The sequence below is a fragment of the Sprattus sprattus genome (genome assembly GCF_963457725.1).
Source record: "Sprattus sprattus genome assembly, chromosome: 1".
Taxonomy (NCBI): domain Eukaryota; kingdom Metazoa; phylum Chordata; class Actinopteri; order Clupeiformes; family Clupeidae; genus Sprattus; species Sprattus sprattus.
In genome coordinates this window covers 27746866-27759365 of record NC_137920.1, presented here as the reverse complement: position 1 = coordinate 27759365, position 12500 = coordinate 27746866, and the positions used below count along the sequence as shown (strand labels likewise).

General features: G+C 46.9%; 1 protein-coding gene across 1 annotated transcript in view; it reads left to right on the top strand.

Moving 5' to 3' along the window:
• Positions 1-12500, top strand: part of LOC308373606 (spectrin beta chain, non-erythrocytic 1) — a 90534-nt gene that overhangs the window by 65845 nt on the left and 12189 nt on the right. The window contains exons 4-17 of the mRNA XM_080849176.1: positions 1069-1242; positions 1683-1774; positions 2063-2143; positions 2374-2489; positions 2825-2937; positions 3377-3564; positions 3937-4054; positions 5427-5585; positions 6051-6353; positions 6980-7133; positions 7639-8512; positions 10231-10368; positions 10961-11717; positions 12416-12500. The exon at positions 12416-12500 is cut by the window's right edge and continues 118 nt beyond it. Coding sequence (XP_080705302.1) covers positions 1069-1242; positions 1683-1774; positions 2063-2143; positions 2374-2489; positions 2825-2937; positions 3377-3564; positions 3937-4054; positions 5427-5585; positions 6051-6353; positions 6980-7133; positions 7639-8512; positions 10231-10368; positions 10961-11717; positions 12416-12500 — 3352 coding nt within the window. The remainder of the gene's footprint in view (positions 1-1068; positions 1243-1682; positions 1775-2062; positions 2144-2373; positions 2490-2824; positions 2938-3376; positions 3565-3936; positions 4055-5426; positions 5586-6050; positions 6354-6979; positions 7134-7638; positions 8513-10230; positions 10369-10960; positions 11718-12415) is intronic.

The window sequence follows — 12500 nt, the reverse complement described above, 5'->3', positions numbered from 1 at the left end:
GTCTTCAGTGTTATGGACGGGGGTGGAGGACACCGACTCACTCAAAAAAAAAAAACTAAAATTGAGGTTTATTGTGTGTAAAGGATGAGATCATATAGTCTAAGAGCAAGGGTTACACTCTTTCCCGGTCAGCTTAAAACCTCTGGCACAGAGGGGCATACTAAAGGTTAAAGTCTAAATAACCCCATACATAGTACAGGGCCTCTTTATGGCTTTCTTGAGCACACACACACACACACACACACACACACACACACACACACACACACACACACACACACACACACACACACACACACACACACACATACACACACACACACACACACACACACACACACACACACACACGTTTATAAAAATTGAAATAGCAAACAGGATTCACCGTACTTTATACCTATTCTGTCTTTCTGTTTGCTAAGTTATTCCTTGAATGTCCTTCTCTGAGACCATTTGTCTGGGGAAATATGTAGCTTACCCCTATTGTTCCGTCATACTGCAGTCACTGTTTCTTCAGCTAGTTATTTTGTGCTGTGCAGCCAGAGCCTTGGTTGATTGCCTGAGACTGCAAATGCTGATTTGAAAAATAGTTCCTATTCTGTTGAGATAAATGTGTCAAAATGTAAATACCAAATAGGTACCCTTTAACAATACCTAAGCAAATGCTGATGTTTCCCCCCCCCATTGAATGCTATCATAGACAGTGCTAGTTGTGAAGCTAAAATAAATAATACATTAATATAAGTACAGGCTTCAGTGCAATCATTAAAGCTACGGTTAACCCTGGAAGCAAGCCATTTGCTGATATGAAAGCTAAAGTGAATGCTGATTCTAAAGTTATCACAGACTTCACTGCTAATATTAAGGGTATGGCTCACATTGCCTTCTAGCACATACTCTGCACTCTTCTGCTTTTGCACTTCTGGTTAGATGCTAATTGCATTTCGTTGCCTCAGTACTTGTACTCTGTGCAATGACAAATATATTTGAATCTAATCTAGCCAAATGCTAACATGAAAGCTAATGGTAATACTGATGCTAACACGGTGATCATTCTTCCTTTCCCAGCCCAAGCCCACCAAAGGCCGCATGCGTATCCACTGCCTGGAGAACGTAGACAAGGCCCTGCAGTTCCTCAAGGAACAGAGGGTTCACCTAGAGAACATGGGGTCCCACGACATCGTCGATGGCAACCACCGCCTCACACTCGGTCTCATCTGGACCATCATCCTCCGCTTCCAGGTAGGCTTCATCGCTTCAAGCAGACCGTAACTTCCTGGTATTCCTTAGTGGCACTGGCATAAGTGTATTGCAGTCGCTATGTGGTGTAATTGTCTTGTAGAATCACAGTGCATATACGCTGTGTCGTATATTCAGTTACAATACATTATATGTCATGTCTTATGGGTGGATAGCAATCATACATTTAAACAGACTGGCTGTTCAAACCTGCCCACAATTCACACGTGATGTGTTACTGTCTGTAGACATTATGCAGATGCTACCATATGCCGTGCTGAGGGATTTTGTTATTGCCTGTCTATTCTCAAAGCTCTTGTTCTCAACGTTGAAGTATGTCAACACTCATTGCATGGGCTTGGTGCCCTGTGAAGTGGAATATGAAGGACCCTTTCCACTCCTTATAACTCACTTTGATCTTCCGATCTCCCCTCGCATGACAGATCCAGGACATCAGCGTGGAAACGGAGGACAACAAGGAGAAACGTTCGGCCAAGGATGCCCTGCTCCTTTGGTGTCAGATGAAGACTGCAGGGTAAGCAAACCTAAAATGGAAAAACTGTATTGATTATACTACACGTCCTGCTGTAGATCTTGTTTTCAACTTTTGCCACGAGTCTGCGGGAGCACTTATAAAATGTAATTTTGTCACACACCATAAATGTATCTCAAGCCTTAAAACCAGTCAAGTCTAGCAGCTAGAAAATATGGCTTTGGAAAGTTTTTTGACTGTACAGCTGCAAACAGAAGAGAAGAGCTTGAACGGTTCTAACAGTGGAATTCTAACACTTAACCGAGGTCTCTGTTTTGCTGTCTTTCGCAGCTACACCAATGTCAACATTCGCAACTTCACCACGAGCTGGCGGGATGGAATGGCTTTCAACGCCATCCTCCATAAGCATAGGTATGTCATCAAACACACTGTCATGAAACTCAAACACACAGCCAGAGGTAAATCCTAAATATAAACCCAATGTTGTCTGGCTAGGGCTTGCTTAACACTTGTGCTTGAGTTTTTACCGATGGTGAGTATTAAAGATAGCAGTAGTCTTTGTAGAATTATGTGGTTATGTGGTTCTTTGTGGGAAAAGTTCTGGAGTCAACTGTTTTTTTTTTGCACTGTGACATCCAAAGGCCGGATCTCATTGACTTTGACAAGCTGAAGAAGTCCAACGTCCACCACAACCTGCAGAATGCATTCAACCTGGCCGAGCAGCACCTGGGCCTGACCAAGCTACTGGACCCTGAGGGTGAGAACCCAGTTAGAACCCCATTCCTGCTGAATGGTTCATTATCACTCTAAAACACAAGATGCATTGGATACTCCTCACTCTGCATCATTCTAGATTAACTTTAGAGTTTTCTTGATGGCATTTTACTGAATTAAAATCCTAAATCTGTATCATTTTCGGGTAAAATATATTTTTTTTTTCTTTACTGCTGAATGTTTTTCTTGCTACCTGGTATACACGTAGAATGACACGAGTCTTAGATAAAAGATAAAAGTCACCCTATAATTCGTCTCCATTGTGACTAAAAATGACAGTCTCGCAACCATAGCAACCGCCTCTCGTTGTGTCTGCAGATATCAGCGTGGACCACCCGGACGAGAAGTCCATCATCACCTACGTCGTCACATACTATCACTACTTCTCCAAGATGAAGGCCCTGAAGGTCGAAGGCAAGCGTGTTGGCAAGGTGGGTGATGTTTCCGAATAGACTCTATCTGTCCAACTGTCAAATATCTGTCCAACTGTCAAAGATCTGTCCAGCTGTCTGTCCATCTAGGGTAATGACGTCAAACCTGTTTGAGGAGTGAATCATAATTTGATATATTGTCAGGTCCATTGAGGGTCACAGTGAAATGTTTCCACTGGTGTTATGGATATTTAGATATGATGTAGCATGAAATGGTACGTGTTTCAACAGGTCTGTTGGAAAGGCTTTGTGAGGTCAATGTCTCACTGTCATGAGAAACAGAAAGAAAGAAAGAAAGAAAGACATTTAGATGTGATGATGTGTGAAATGGTATATGTTGTAACAGATCTGTTGGGACATAGACGAGGTCAATGTTGGACAGATAAGGGAAAAAATGCAGAAATGTTACGTTATTGAGGTTGATGTGTATCCTCCTTAGGTTCTCGACAACGCCATTGAGACGGAAAAGATGATTGATAAGTACGAGTCTCTGGCCTCAGACTTGCTGGAGTGGATCGAGCAGACCATCATCATTCTCAACAACCGCAAGTTCGCCAACTCACTGGTGGGAGTCCAGCAACAGCTACAGGCTTTCAACACGTACCGCACCGTGGAGAAGCCCCCAAAGTAATCATTCTTCCTCTCTGTCTGTATGTATGTATGTATGCGTGTGTGTGTGTATGTACTGTATGTTTGTCTCTCTGTATGTATGTATGTATGTATGTGTGTCTCTCTGTATGTATGTATGTATGTATGTGTGTGTGTATGTGTGTATGTATGTAGGTATGATTGTATGTATCTGTCTGTCTGTCTGTCTGTCTGTCTGTCTCTCTTTCTGTCTGTCTGTCTGTCTGTCTGCCTGTATGTCTATCCAACCTATTCTACAAAGCACATAGAAATTGAAAGTGGTTCATTATCCTAAACACCAGAGACCAAACCGTAACACAATATGCTCATGGTTCCTTCTCTTATGGTTCTCTTATGGTTCCGTCTCTCCAGGTTCACAGAAAAAGGAAACCTGGAGGTGCTGCTCTTCACCATCCAGAGCAAGATGAGGGCCAACAACCAGAAAGTCTACATGCCACGAGAGGGCAAGCTCATCTCCGACATCAACAAGGTGAGCAGCAAAACAGCCAGCGGCGGCAGGTACAAGATGAGCTGATTGGCTAATGCCCTGACTGTGCCAAAGATGAGCTGATTGGCTAATGCCCTGACTGTGCCAAAGATGAGCTGATTGGCTAATGCCCTGACTGTGCCAAAGATGAGCTGATTGGCTAATGCCCTGACTGTGGCCAAAGATGAGCTGATTGGCTAATGCCCTGACTGTGCCAAACATAACAACACTGAATCAGGCAATGCACTGCCTCACCAGGACTAAGACGGATGTTACTGGTTTATGTTCAACATGTGACCCAGATCAGGCGTGTGAAGTATTACATGCATATAATCTGACTAGAAGAAATCCCCCCCCCTAATTCCCCTGCTCAACCATCCAAATGATGCAGGTCTCTTGAAGCAGCATATTCCTTTGAAGTACAAAAGTATAACTCATTTGATTCATTCATTTAGAACATATTAATGCATCGTGTTAATGTATTTAATGTCTTCTTAAATCATAGAGGGAGCAGATGGCTAAAGATAATGAATACATTCATTACATACAAGTCATCACCAATAAAAAACTAAGAACTATAAACGATAAAGTGACATACATACAAAGTCATACATAGCGAGCACACACACACCCTTGTCTAAACATCACATGCTTTAGAGGTCTTTTTATTGACCCATCTGTTTTGCTAAGGGACACATCCAGGAACTGCATCTCTTAGCACCACAAATTATCTGCCTGTGTGACTCCAAGAAGCATACACTTACACTCAACGACTCTCTCTCTCTCTCTCTCTCCCTCTCTCTCTCTCTCTCCCTCTCCCTCTCCCTCTGTCTCTCTCTCTCTCTCTCTCTCTCTCTCTCACACACACACACACTCAGTAACTGTCACATACAGTCTTACAAAAGGTTTATGAGGACAAGTTACTTGTTGCCCTAGCATCAGATGTGCCAAGGATTTATTTTGCTATGTGCAAAAAGGCTTTTGTATTCCTACGATAATAAATCCAGAAAAGCGCAGCGATATAGTTTCCGATATTTTATGAGTCACATATTTTTTTTATTTAATGCTGTGAGTTATTTAACGCTAGGTCATTATGATTAGTTGCAGGTGTCCATCTGTTTATTTTATCACTTGGTTTTCATTTCAATGTGATTTGGATTGTAACCATGTGTGTGTGTGTGTGTGTGTGTGCGTGTGTGCTTATCACTACATGTTTGTGTGTATGTGTGTGTGTCTGTGTGTGTGTGTGTGTGTGTGTGTGTGTGTGTGTGTGTGTGTGTGTGTGTGTGTGTGTGGGTGTGTGTGGGTGTGTGTGTGTGTGTGTGTGTGTTCGTGTGTGTGTGTGTGTGTGTGTGTGTGTGTGTGTGTGTGACAGACCTGGGAGCGTCTGGAGAAGGCAGAGCATGAGCGTGAGTTGGCCCTGAGGATGGAGCTGATTCGCCAGGAGAAGCTGGAGCAGCTCGCCCGCCGCTTCGACCGCAAGGCAGCCATGAGAGAGACCTGGCTGAGTGAGAACCAACGCCTCGTCTCACAGGTATTATACACACACACACACAAACACACACACACACACACACAAACACTCACACACACACACACACACACACACACACATGGTTACAATCCAAATCACATTGACATCTGCTTTTTGCCCTTTCATTTTGACTGTCCTGACTCTCTGCACCACCTGCTGGACTGCAGTGGTAGTGCACCAATAGTGGTAAACACATGTAAAACATCCCACCATGTTTATTCATGCAGAACCCCAAGCCTTTCCTTTCATCAAACAGATTTGGACAGCTTACCAAATCTTTCTTTTCCCTATTGGAAAGATTTTTTTTTACTGGCTTTATCTCTATTATTCTGTTATTGTCTATCAGTCCTTCAATTAGAAGTGAAAAACAGAATCACAACAGGGCAAAATACAAATACATGTGAAAAGTTATCCACTGATAGATGAACTGATAATGAATTGTGTTCCCTTCTTCTCTCCTACCAGGACAACTTCGGCTTCGACCTGCAGGCGGTGGAGGCGGCCACTAAGAAGCACGAGGCCATCGAGACCGACATCGGCGCTTACGAGGAGCGCGTGCAGGCGGTGTTCGCCGTGGCGACGGAGCTGGAGATCGAAAACTACCACGACCTCAAGCGCATCAACGCTCGGCGTGACAACGTGCAGCGTCTGTGGGAGTACCTGCTGGAGCTGCTGAAGGCACGCCGTCACCGCCTGGAGATGAACCTGGGCCTGCAGAGGGTCTTCCAGGAGATGCTCTACATCATGGACTGGATGGACGAGATGAAGGTGAGAGAAATGACTAAAAGAAGGTAACCAGATAGGGAGATGAGGAGAGCGAAAGAGCAAGAACGAGAGAGAGAGAGAGAGACAGAGAGAGAGAGAGAGAGAGACAGAGAGAGAGAGAGAGAGAGAGAGAGAGAGAGAGAGAGAGAGAGAGAGAGAGAGAGAGAGAGAGAGAGAGAGAGAGAGAGAGCGAGAATACAATTTTTCCAGGGTGGGTAGAAATGGGAGAGGGAGGGAGGTAGAGATGATCTATCTGTAGAGGATCTTCTAGGAGATGTTCTGACAGGATGGATTGAATAAAAGTGAGAGACAAAAAGAAATGAACGGTAGAGAGGGTTGATGGACAGATGACACAGGGGGAGAAAAGGGGATGGAGAGAGATAAAGAAGAGGGAGAGAGAGAGAACTGTTAAGGCCCATAGAGGACCCTGTTCCAGGAGACACTCTACTTTATCGGGAGAGAGAGTTAAGATTCACTCAGTATTTCTAAAACACTTGATTATGGATGTACAGAAGCTCAAGTTAAGTTTCCGTATCATAAATAGCCTTCAGGGAGTCTAAGCATCTGTTTTTGACTCTGTGTGTGTGTGTGTGTGTGTGTGTGTGTGTGTGTGTGTGTCCTCTCCTCAGATGCTACTGCTGTCCCAGGACTATGGCAAGCACCTGCTGGGAGTGGAGGACCTGATGCAGAAGCACGCTCTGGTGGAGGCCGACATCGGCATCCAGGCCGACCGCGTCAAGGCCGTCAACAACAACGCACAGAAGTTCGCAGTGGATGAGGAGGGTAAGATACAGATGCATTTTGCTTCATATACACTGGTGTATTTGGGGTGTTTCAGGATAGACATAGTATGACCAAAGACGCTAATCTGGCTTGTGAAGATCACTCATATGAGGCTGTGTGACTTGGTCAAGATACATAGGTTTTTAAAGTCAAAGTCAAAGTCAAAGTGTTTTTATTGTTGCATGCACCAAATTGCTTCGGCACAGCAAAATAAGTAACATTTACCAAAAAATAACATATAACTCTATAACACTATAACAATAAAACATATAACATTTAACAATAACAATTTAAAGAACAACATATAACTCTGTAACACAGAGTTGTTTCATTTAAACATTCATATGATACTATGGTAGACAAGCTTAGCACTTTTAAAATGGCACATGAGGTATTTTACCTTACCTGAAGTGGTGAAAAATCTAATGGTATAATTGGGTCCTTTGTCCTCTCTTGGTTCTTCATGCATCTTTCTCTTCCTTCTTCCTCCCTTCCTCTTCTGTAGCGGGCTATAAGCCGTGCGACCCGCAGGTGATCCGAGACCGCGTGTCCCACATGGAGTTCTGCTACCAGGAGCTGATCCAGCTGGCTGCCGAGAGGAGGGCCCGTCTGGAGGAGTCGCGCCGCCTGTGGAAGTTCTTCTGGGAGATGGCCGAGGAGGAGGGCTGGATGCGCGAGAAGGAGCAGATCCTGTCGTCCGACGACTGCGGCAAGGACCTGACGGGTGCCGCGCGGCTCCTCAGCCAGCACCGCGCCCTGGAGGACGAGATGAGCGGCCGGGCGACCAAGCTCCACGCCACGGCTCAGGAGGGAGATGACATGGCCGACGCCGGGCACTTTGGCGCCGACCGGCTCCGGGAACGGGGCGCTGAGGTGCGGGCACAGTGGGCCGCCCTGGAGGCGCTGGCGGCGGCACGCAAGGCGAGGCTCGAGGAGGCGTGCGCCCTGCACCAGTTCCTGGTGGACGCGGACGACGCCGACGCCTGGACGCTGGATGCGCTACGCGTGGTCTCCAGCGGCGACCTGGGTCACGACGAGTTCTCGACGCGCGCGCTCGCTAAGAAGCACAAGGACGCCGCCGAGGAGGTGGCCAGCTACAGGCCTGCGCTCGACGCGCTCCACGAGCAGGCCAAGGCCCTGCCCGAGCGCGACGCCGACTCCGAGGAAGTCAAGGGGCGCCTGGTGGGCATCGAGGAGCGCTACGCCGAAGTGGTGGAGCTGACGCGGCTGCGAAAGCAGGCCCTGAACGACGCGCTGGCCTTCTACAAGATGCTGAGCGAGGCCGAGGCCTGCGAGGTGTGGATCGACGAGAAGCAACAGTGGCTCGACCACATGGAGATTCCCGAGAAGCTGGAGGACCTGGAGGTCATCCAACACAGGTGAGGGAAGGGGGAGGTCAAAGGTCAGGAGGACTGAGAGGGGTTGTCAGCATTGGCTGGGGGGTGATGACTGTGTGGGTGTTTGAGTGGATGAGGGATCTGGCAAAATAGAAGTGGTGACAGGGAATGCTAGATAACAATTCCCTAGCAACGTAAAGATATACACTTTTAATCAGTACGTGTGGTGCCTGGGTATTGAAGCAATGATGCTGCTGTTGCTTGGAGCTTGACCTACGGGATGAGCTGGAACTAGAAAGCTGCTGCACAGGGCTGTTGTGGGGAAGGAGGTACAAACTCAGCTGTCGAAGGCAGACCTCATAATCCACAGTAAAGCCTAAGTGCCAAAGGAGAAGGAAGGGGCTTTGGTGCAAAGGCTGACTAATCCAGTGTGTGTGTGTGTGCGTGTGTGTGTGTGTGTGTGTGTGTGTGTGTGTGTGTGTGTGTGTGCGTGTGTAAGTGTGTGTGTGTGTGTGTGTGTGTGTGTGTGTGTGTGTGTGTGTGTGTGTGTGTGTGTGTGTGTGTGTGTGTGTGTGTGTGTGTGTGTGTGTGTGTGTGTGTGCGTGTTAAAAGTTACTGGAGGTTCAGTGCCAGAGAGGTGAAGAGAGCATAATGAATGGGTCCAGGGGGAGATCAAACACTGCCGGTGTGGTCAGCCAATCCACAAAGCCCACTGCACCTCTGCCAAAGCACCACTTATACAACCATGGGGAGATTTCACAGATTTACCTTTTATTATATTAAGGGTTCCCTTTTCCCCAGGAACCATATAGATCCAGAATTGTTGTAATTGAGTTGTGTTTACATAATCAGACTGACATACTATATATATATATATATATTAAACAGTGACATGCCAAGGGAACAGTAATATTCACACATATATACATACATTGACATGTAGAGGACGGTAATATACACACATATATACATACATTGACATATGTAGGGTACAGTAGCTCTGCACACGCTATAATTACTCTTAAATATCTTCTTGGTTTACGTCCTTTGAAACAAATCGCAGAAAGGGACGTTTTTTTCCTAGTTCTCAGTCGAGGTCTGTTGGTGCTAATGGCATGCTAGTCTGCGCACACATTGCTAATGAGACCCACTGAAGAGATTAATGACAGGAGAGTGTGGGAGCAGCTAGTCTCCTGCAGAGCCAAAATGGAACCCATCATGAGCCAGAGCACACTCCAGCATCCATAATCAGGGGCTAACAAATGATTTCGAAAAACTCTCACATCTCTCTCTCTCTCTCTCTCTCTCTCTCTCTCTCTCTCTCTCTCTCTCTCTCTCTCTCTCCTCTCTCTCTCTCTCTCTCTATCTCACACACACACACACACACACACACACACACACACACACACACACACACACACACACACACACACACCTCTCTTTCACCCTCCTTCTCTCTCCTATAATGTGAGGGGGGTGTGTAGAATTATAATTGCAGTCTTTGGCTTCTCAAGGACAGTGGGTCCTTTTAGAGACAATGAATATGGGGTTGGTATTTAGTGATTGGTCACTTTTTGTTAACTAATACATGATGTGACGTTGTGACATGATATAAGCCATGGCAATGCATTGTGGGTTTTTATGCCAGTCACTAAAGAACATGTTGCACATTCACTATTATCGTTTTTGACGATAAAAGATAATATCTATTAAATTTTTTCGCTACCTTTTAAATACAAATACTCCATTTTGTGCCTCAGGTTTGAGAGCCTCGAGCCTGAGACGAACAACCAGGCCTCTCGCATCGCCGTGGTCAACCAGATCGCCAGGCAGCTGATCCACAACGGGCACCCGAGCGAGAATGATATCAAAGCCCAGCAAGAGAAGCTCAACAACAGGTAAGACTGTCAAATTTAGTCCCAGGCTGCATCAAAGGCCCATAACCATGGCAGGTGCCCAGATCATTGGGAAGTCAGATGCTTGGTTACAATACAATGAAATAGGAAAATTTGTAAAAGGCAATTATGAAACTTCAGACATCTGTTTAACCCAAACAATCAGACAATCAGCAAAAAGACTTTCAATGCAGTAAATATAAGGGAACCTGCGAACTGATAACTTAAGTATTTTTACAGCCTTATTTTCCAATATAAGGTACAAGTAAGCAAATTTAACATACTTACCTGGACCAGACCTAGATTACTTACTAAGCTTAAGTTTACCTCAACCAAAGCTATTAATCCTTCTCCTACTACTAGTATTTATCTATAACATTACAAGGTAGAGATATCATTTATCTATAAAATTACAATGGAGATATATTATTTATCTATAACATTCCAAGGGAGAGATATTATTTATCTATAATATTACAATGGAGAGATAATATATATCTATAATATTACAATGGAAAGATATCATTTATCTATAACATTACCGAGTAGAGACTTACTTGATAAGTAATAATTAATCCTCTGTCCTCTCCCCTAGGTGGAGCCAGTTCCGCGAGCTCGTGGACCGCAAGAAGGAGTTACTTCAGTCTGCCCTGGGCGTGCAGAACTACCACCTGGACTGCAACGAGACCAAGTCCTGGATCCGGGAGAAGACCAAGGTGATTGAGTCCACCCAGGAGCTGGGCAACGACCTGACGGGCGTCATGGCCCTGCAGCGCAAGCTGACGGGCATGGAGCGCGACCTGGCCGCCATCGAGGACAAGCTGGGCGACCTGAAGGGCGAAGCGGCTCGCCTGGGCGAGGAGCACCCGGACCAGGCCAGCGCCATCACGGGCCAGCTGGAGGAGATCGCCGCCGTGTGGGAGGAGATGAAGGAGACGCTGCGTGCCCGCGAGGAGTCGCTCGGCGAGGCGTCCAAGCTGCAGGGCTTCCTGCGCGACCTGGACGACTTCCAGGCGTGGCTGTCGCGCACGCAGACGGCCATCGCGTCCGAGGACATGCCCAACACCCTCGCCGAGGCCGAGAAGCTGCTGGCGCAGCACGAGGCCATCAAGAACGAGATCCGCAACTACGAGGAGGACTACCAGAAGATGCGCGACATGGGAGAGATGGTGACGCAGGGCCAGACCGACTCCCAGTACATGTTCCTCAGGCAGAGGCTGCAGGCGCTCGACACCGGCTGGAACGAGCTGCACAAGATGTGGGAGAACCGACAGAACTTCCTGTCCCAGTCCCACGCCTACCAGCTGTTCATCAGGGACACCAAGCAGGCCGAGGCCTTCCTCAACAACCAGGTAGGACAGACGCCGGGGCTAGAGAGAGACAGGGCGGGGCTAGAGGGAGACAGGGCGGGGCTAGATGGAGACAGGGCGGGGCTAGATGGAGACAGGGCGGGGCTAGAGGGAGACAGGGCGGGGCTAGAGGGAGACAGGGCGGGGCTAGATGGAGACAGGGCGGGGCTAGATGGCGACAGGGCGGGGCTAGAGGGAGACAGGGCGGGGCTAGAGGGAGACACGGTGGGGAGTTTGAGGGGGTCCAGCTATTATGTCCTACTAGGAAACACTGAAGGCGTGCCATGGAGAGATCATGTTTTATACTCGTCCAGGAATGTTCATTGATTCCTCCACTGCAACCAAGTACTATGGGAACTATGGGAACCAGCATTTAAGTTCTTATAAGGAACTCCATGTCCATTCCTTCTCCTGTAGAATTTGAATTAATTAATGAGTAGAATGAATTGCAGGCTCACTGTTATCTTGTATAACCAGCTGTACACAGTGTTCAAAGCTGCAGTGAAAAAGCCAAACCCTAACAAAAGGAAGTTCCTAAAGAGGCCTCACCCTTACCTCAACATTAGATCACTCCAACCGTAAACCTTAGATCAAGAACATAAATAGAGGTGATTAAGAGCAGGTGTAATGAACTCCTAACCCTGATCCAATCTAATCTTATCAGTAACGGCCACTCTCTCCTTCCTGCTCCTCTCCCGTAGGAGTACGTTCTGGCCCACACGGAGATGCCCACCACCCTGGAGGGTGCGGAGGGGGCCATCAAGAAGCAGGAGGACTTCATGACCA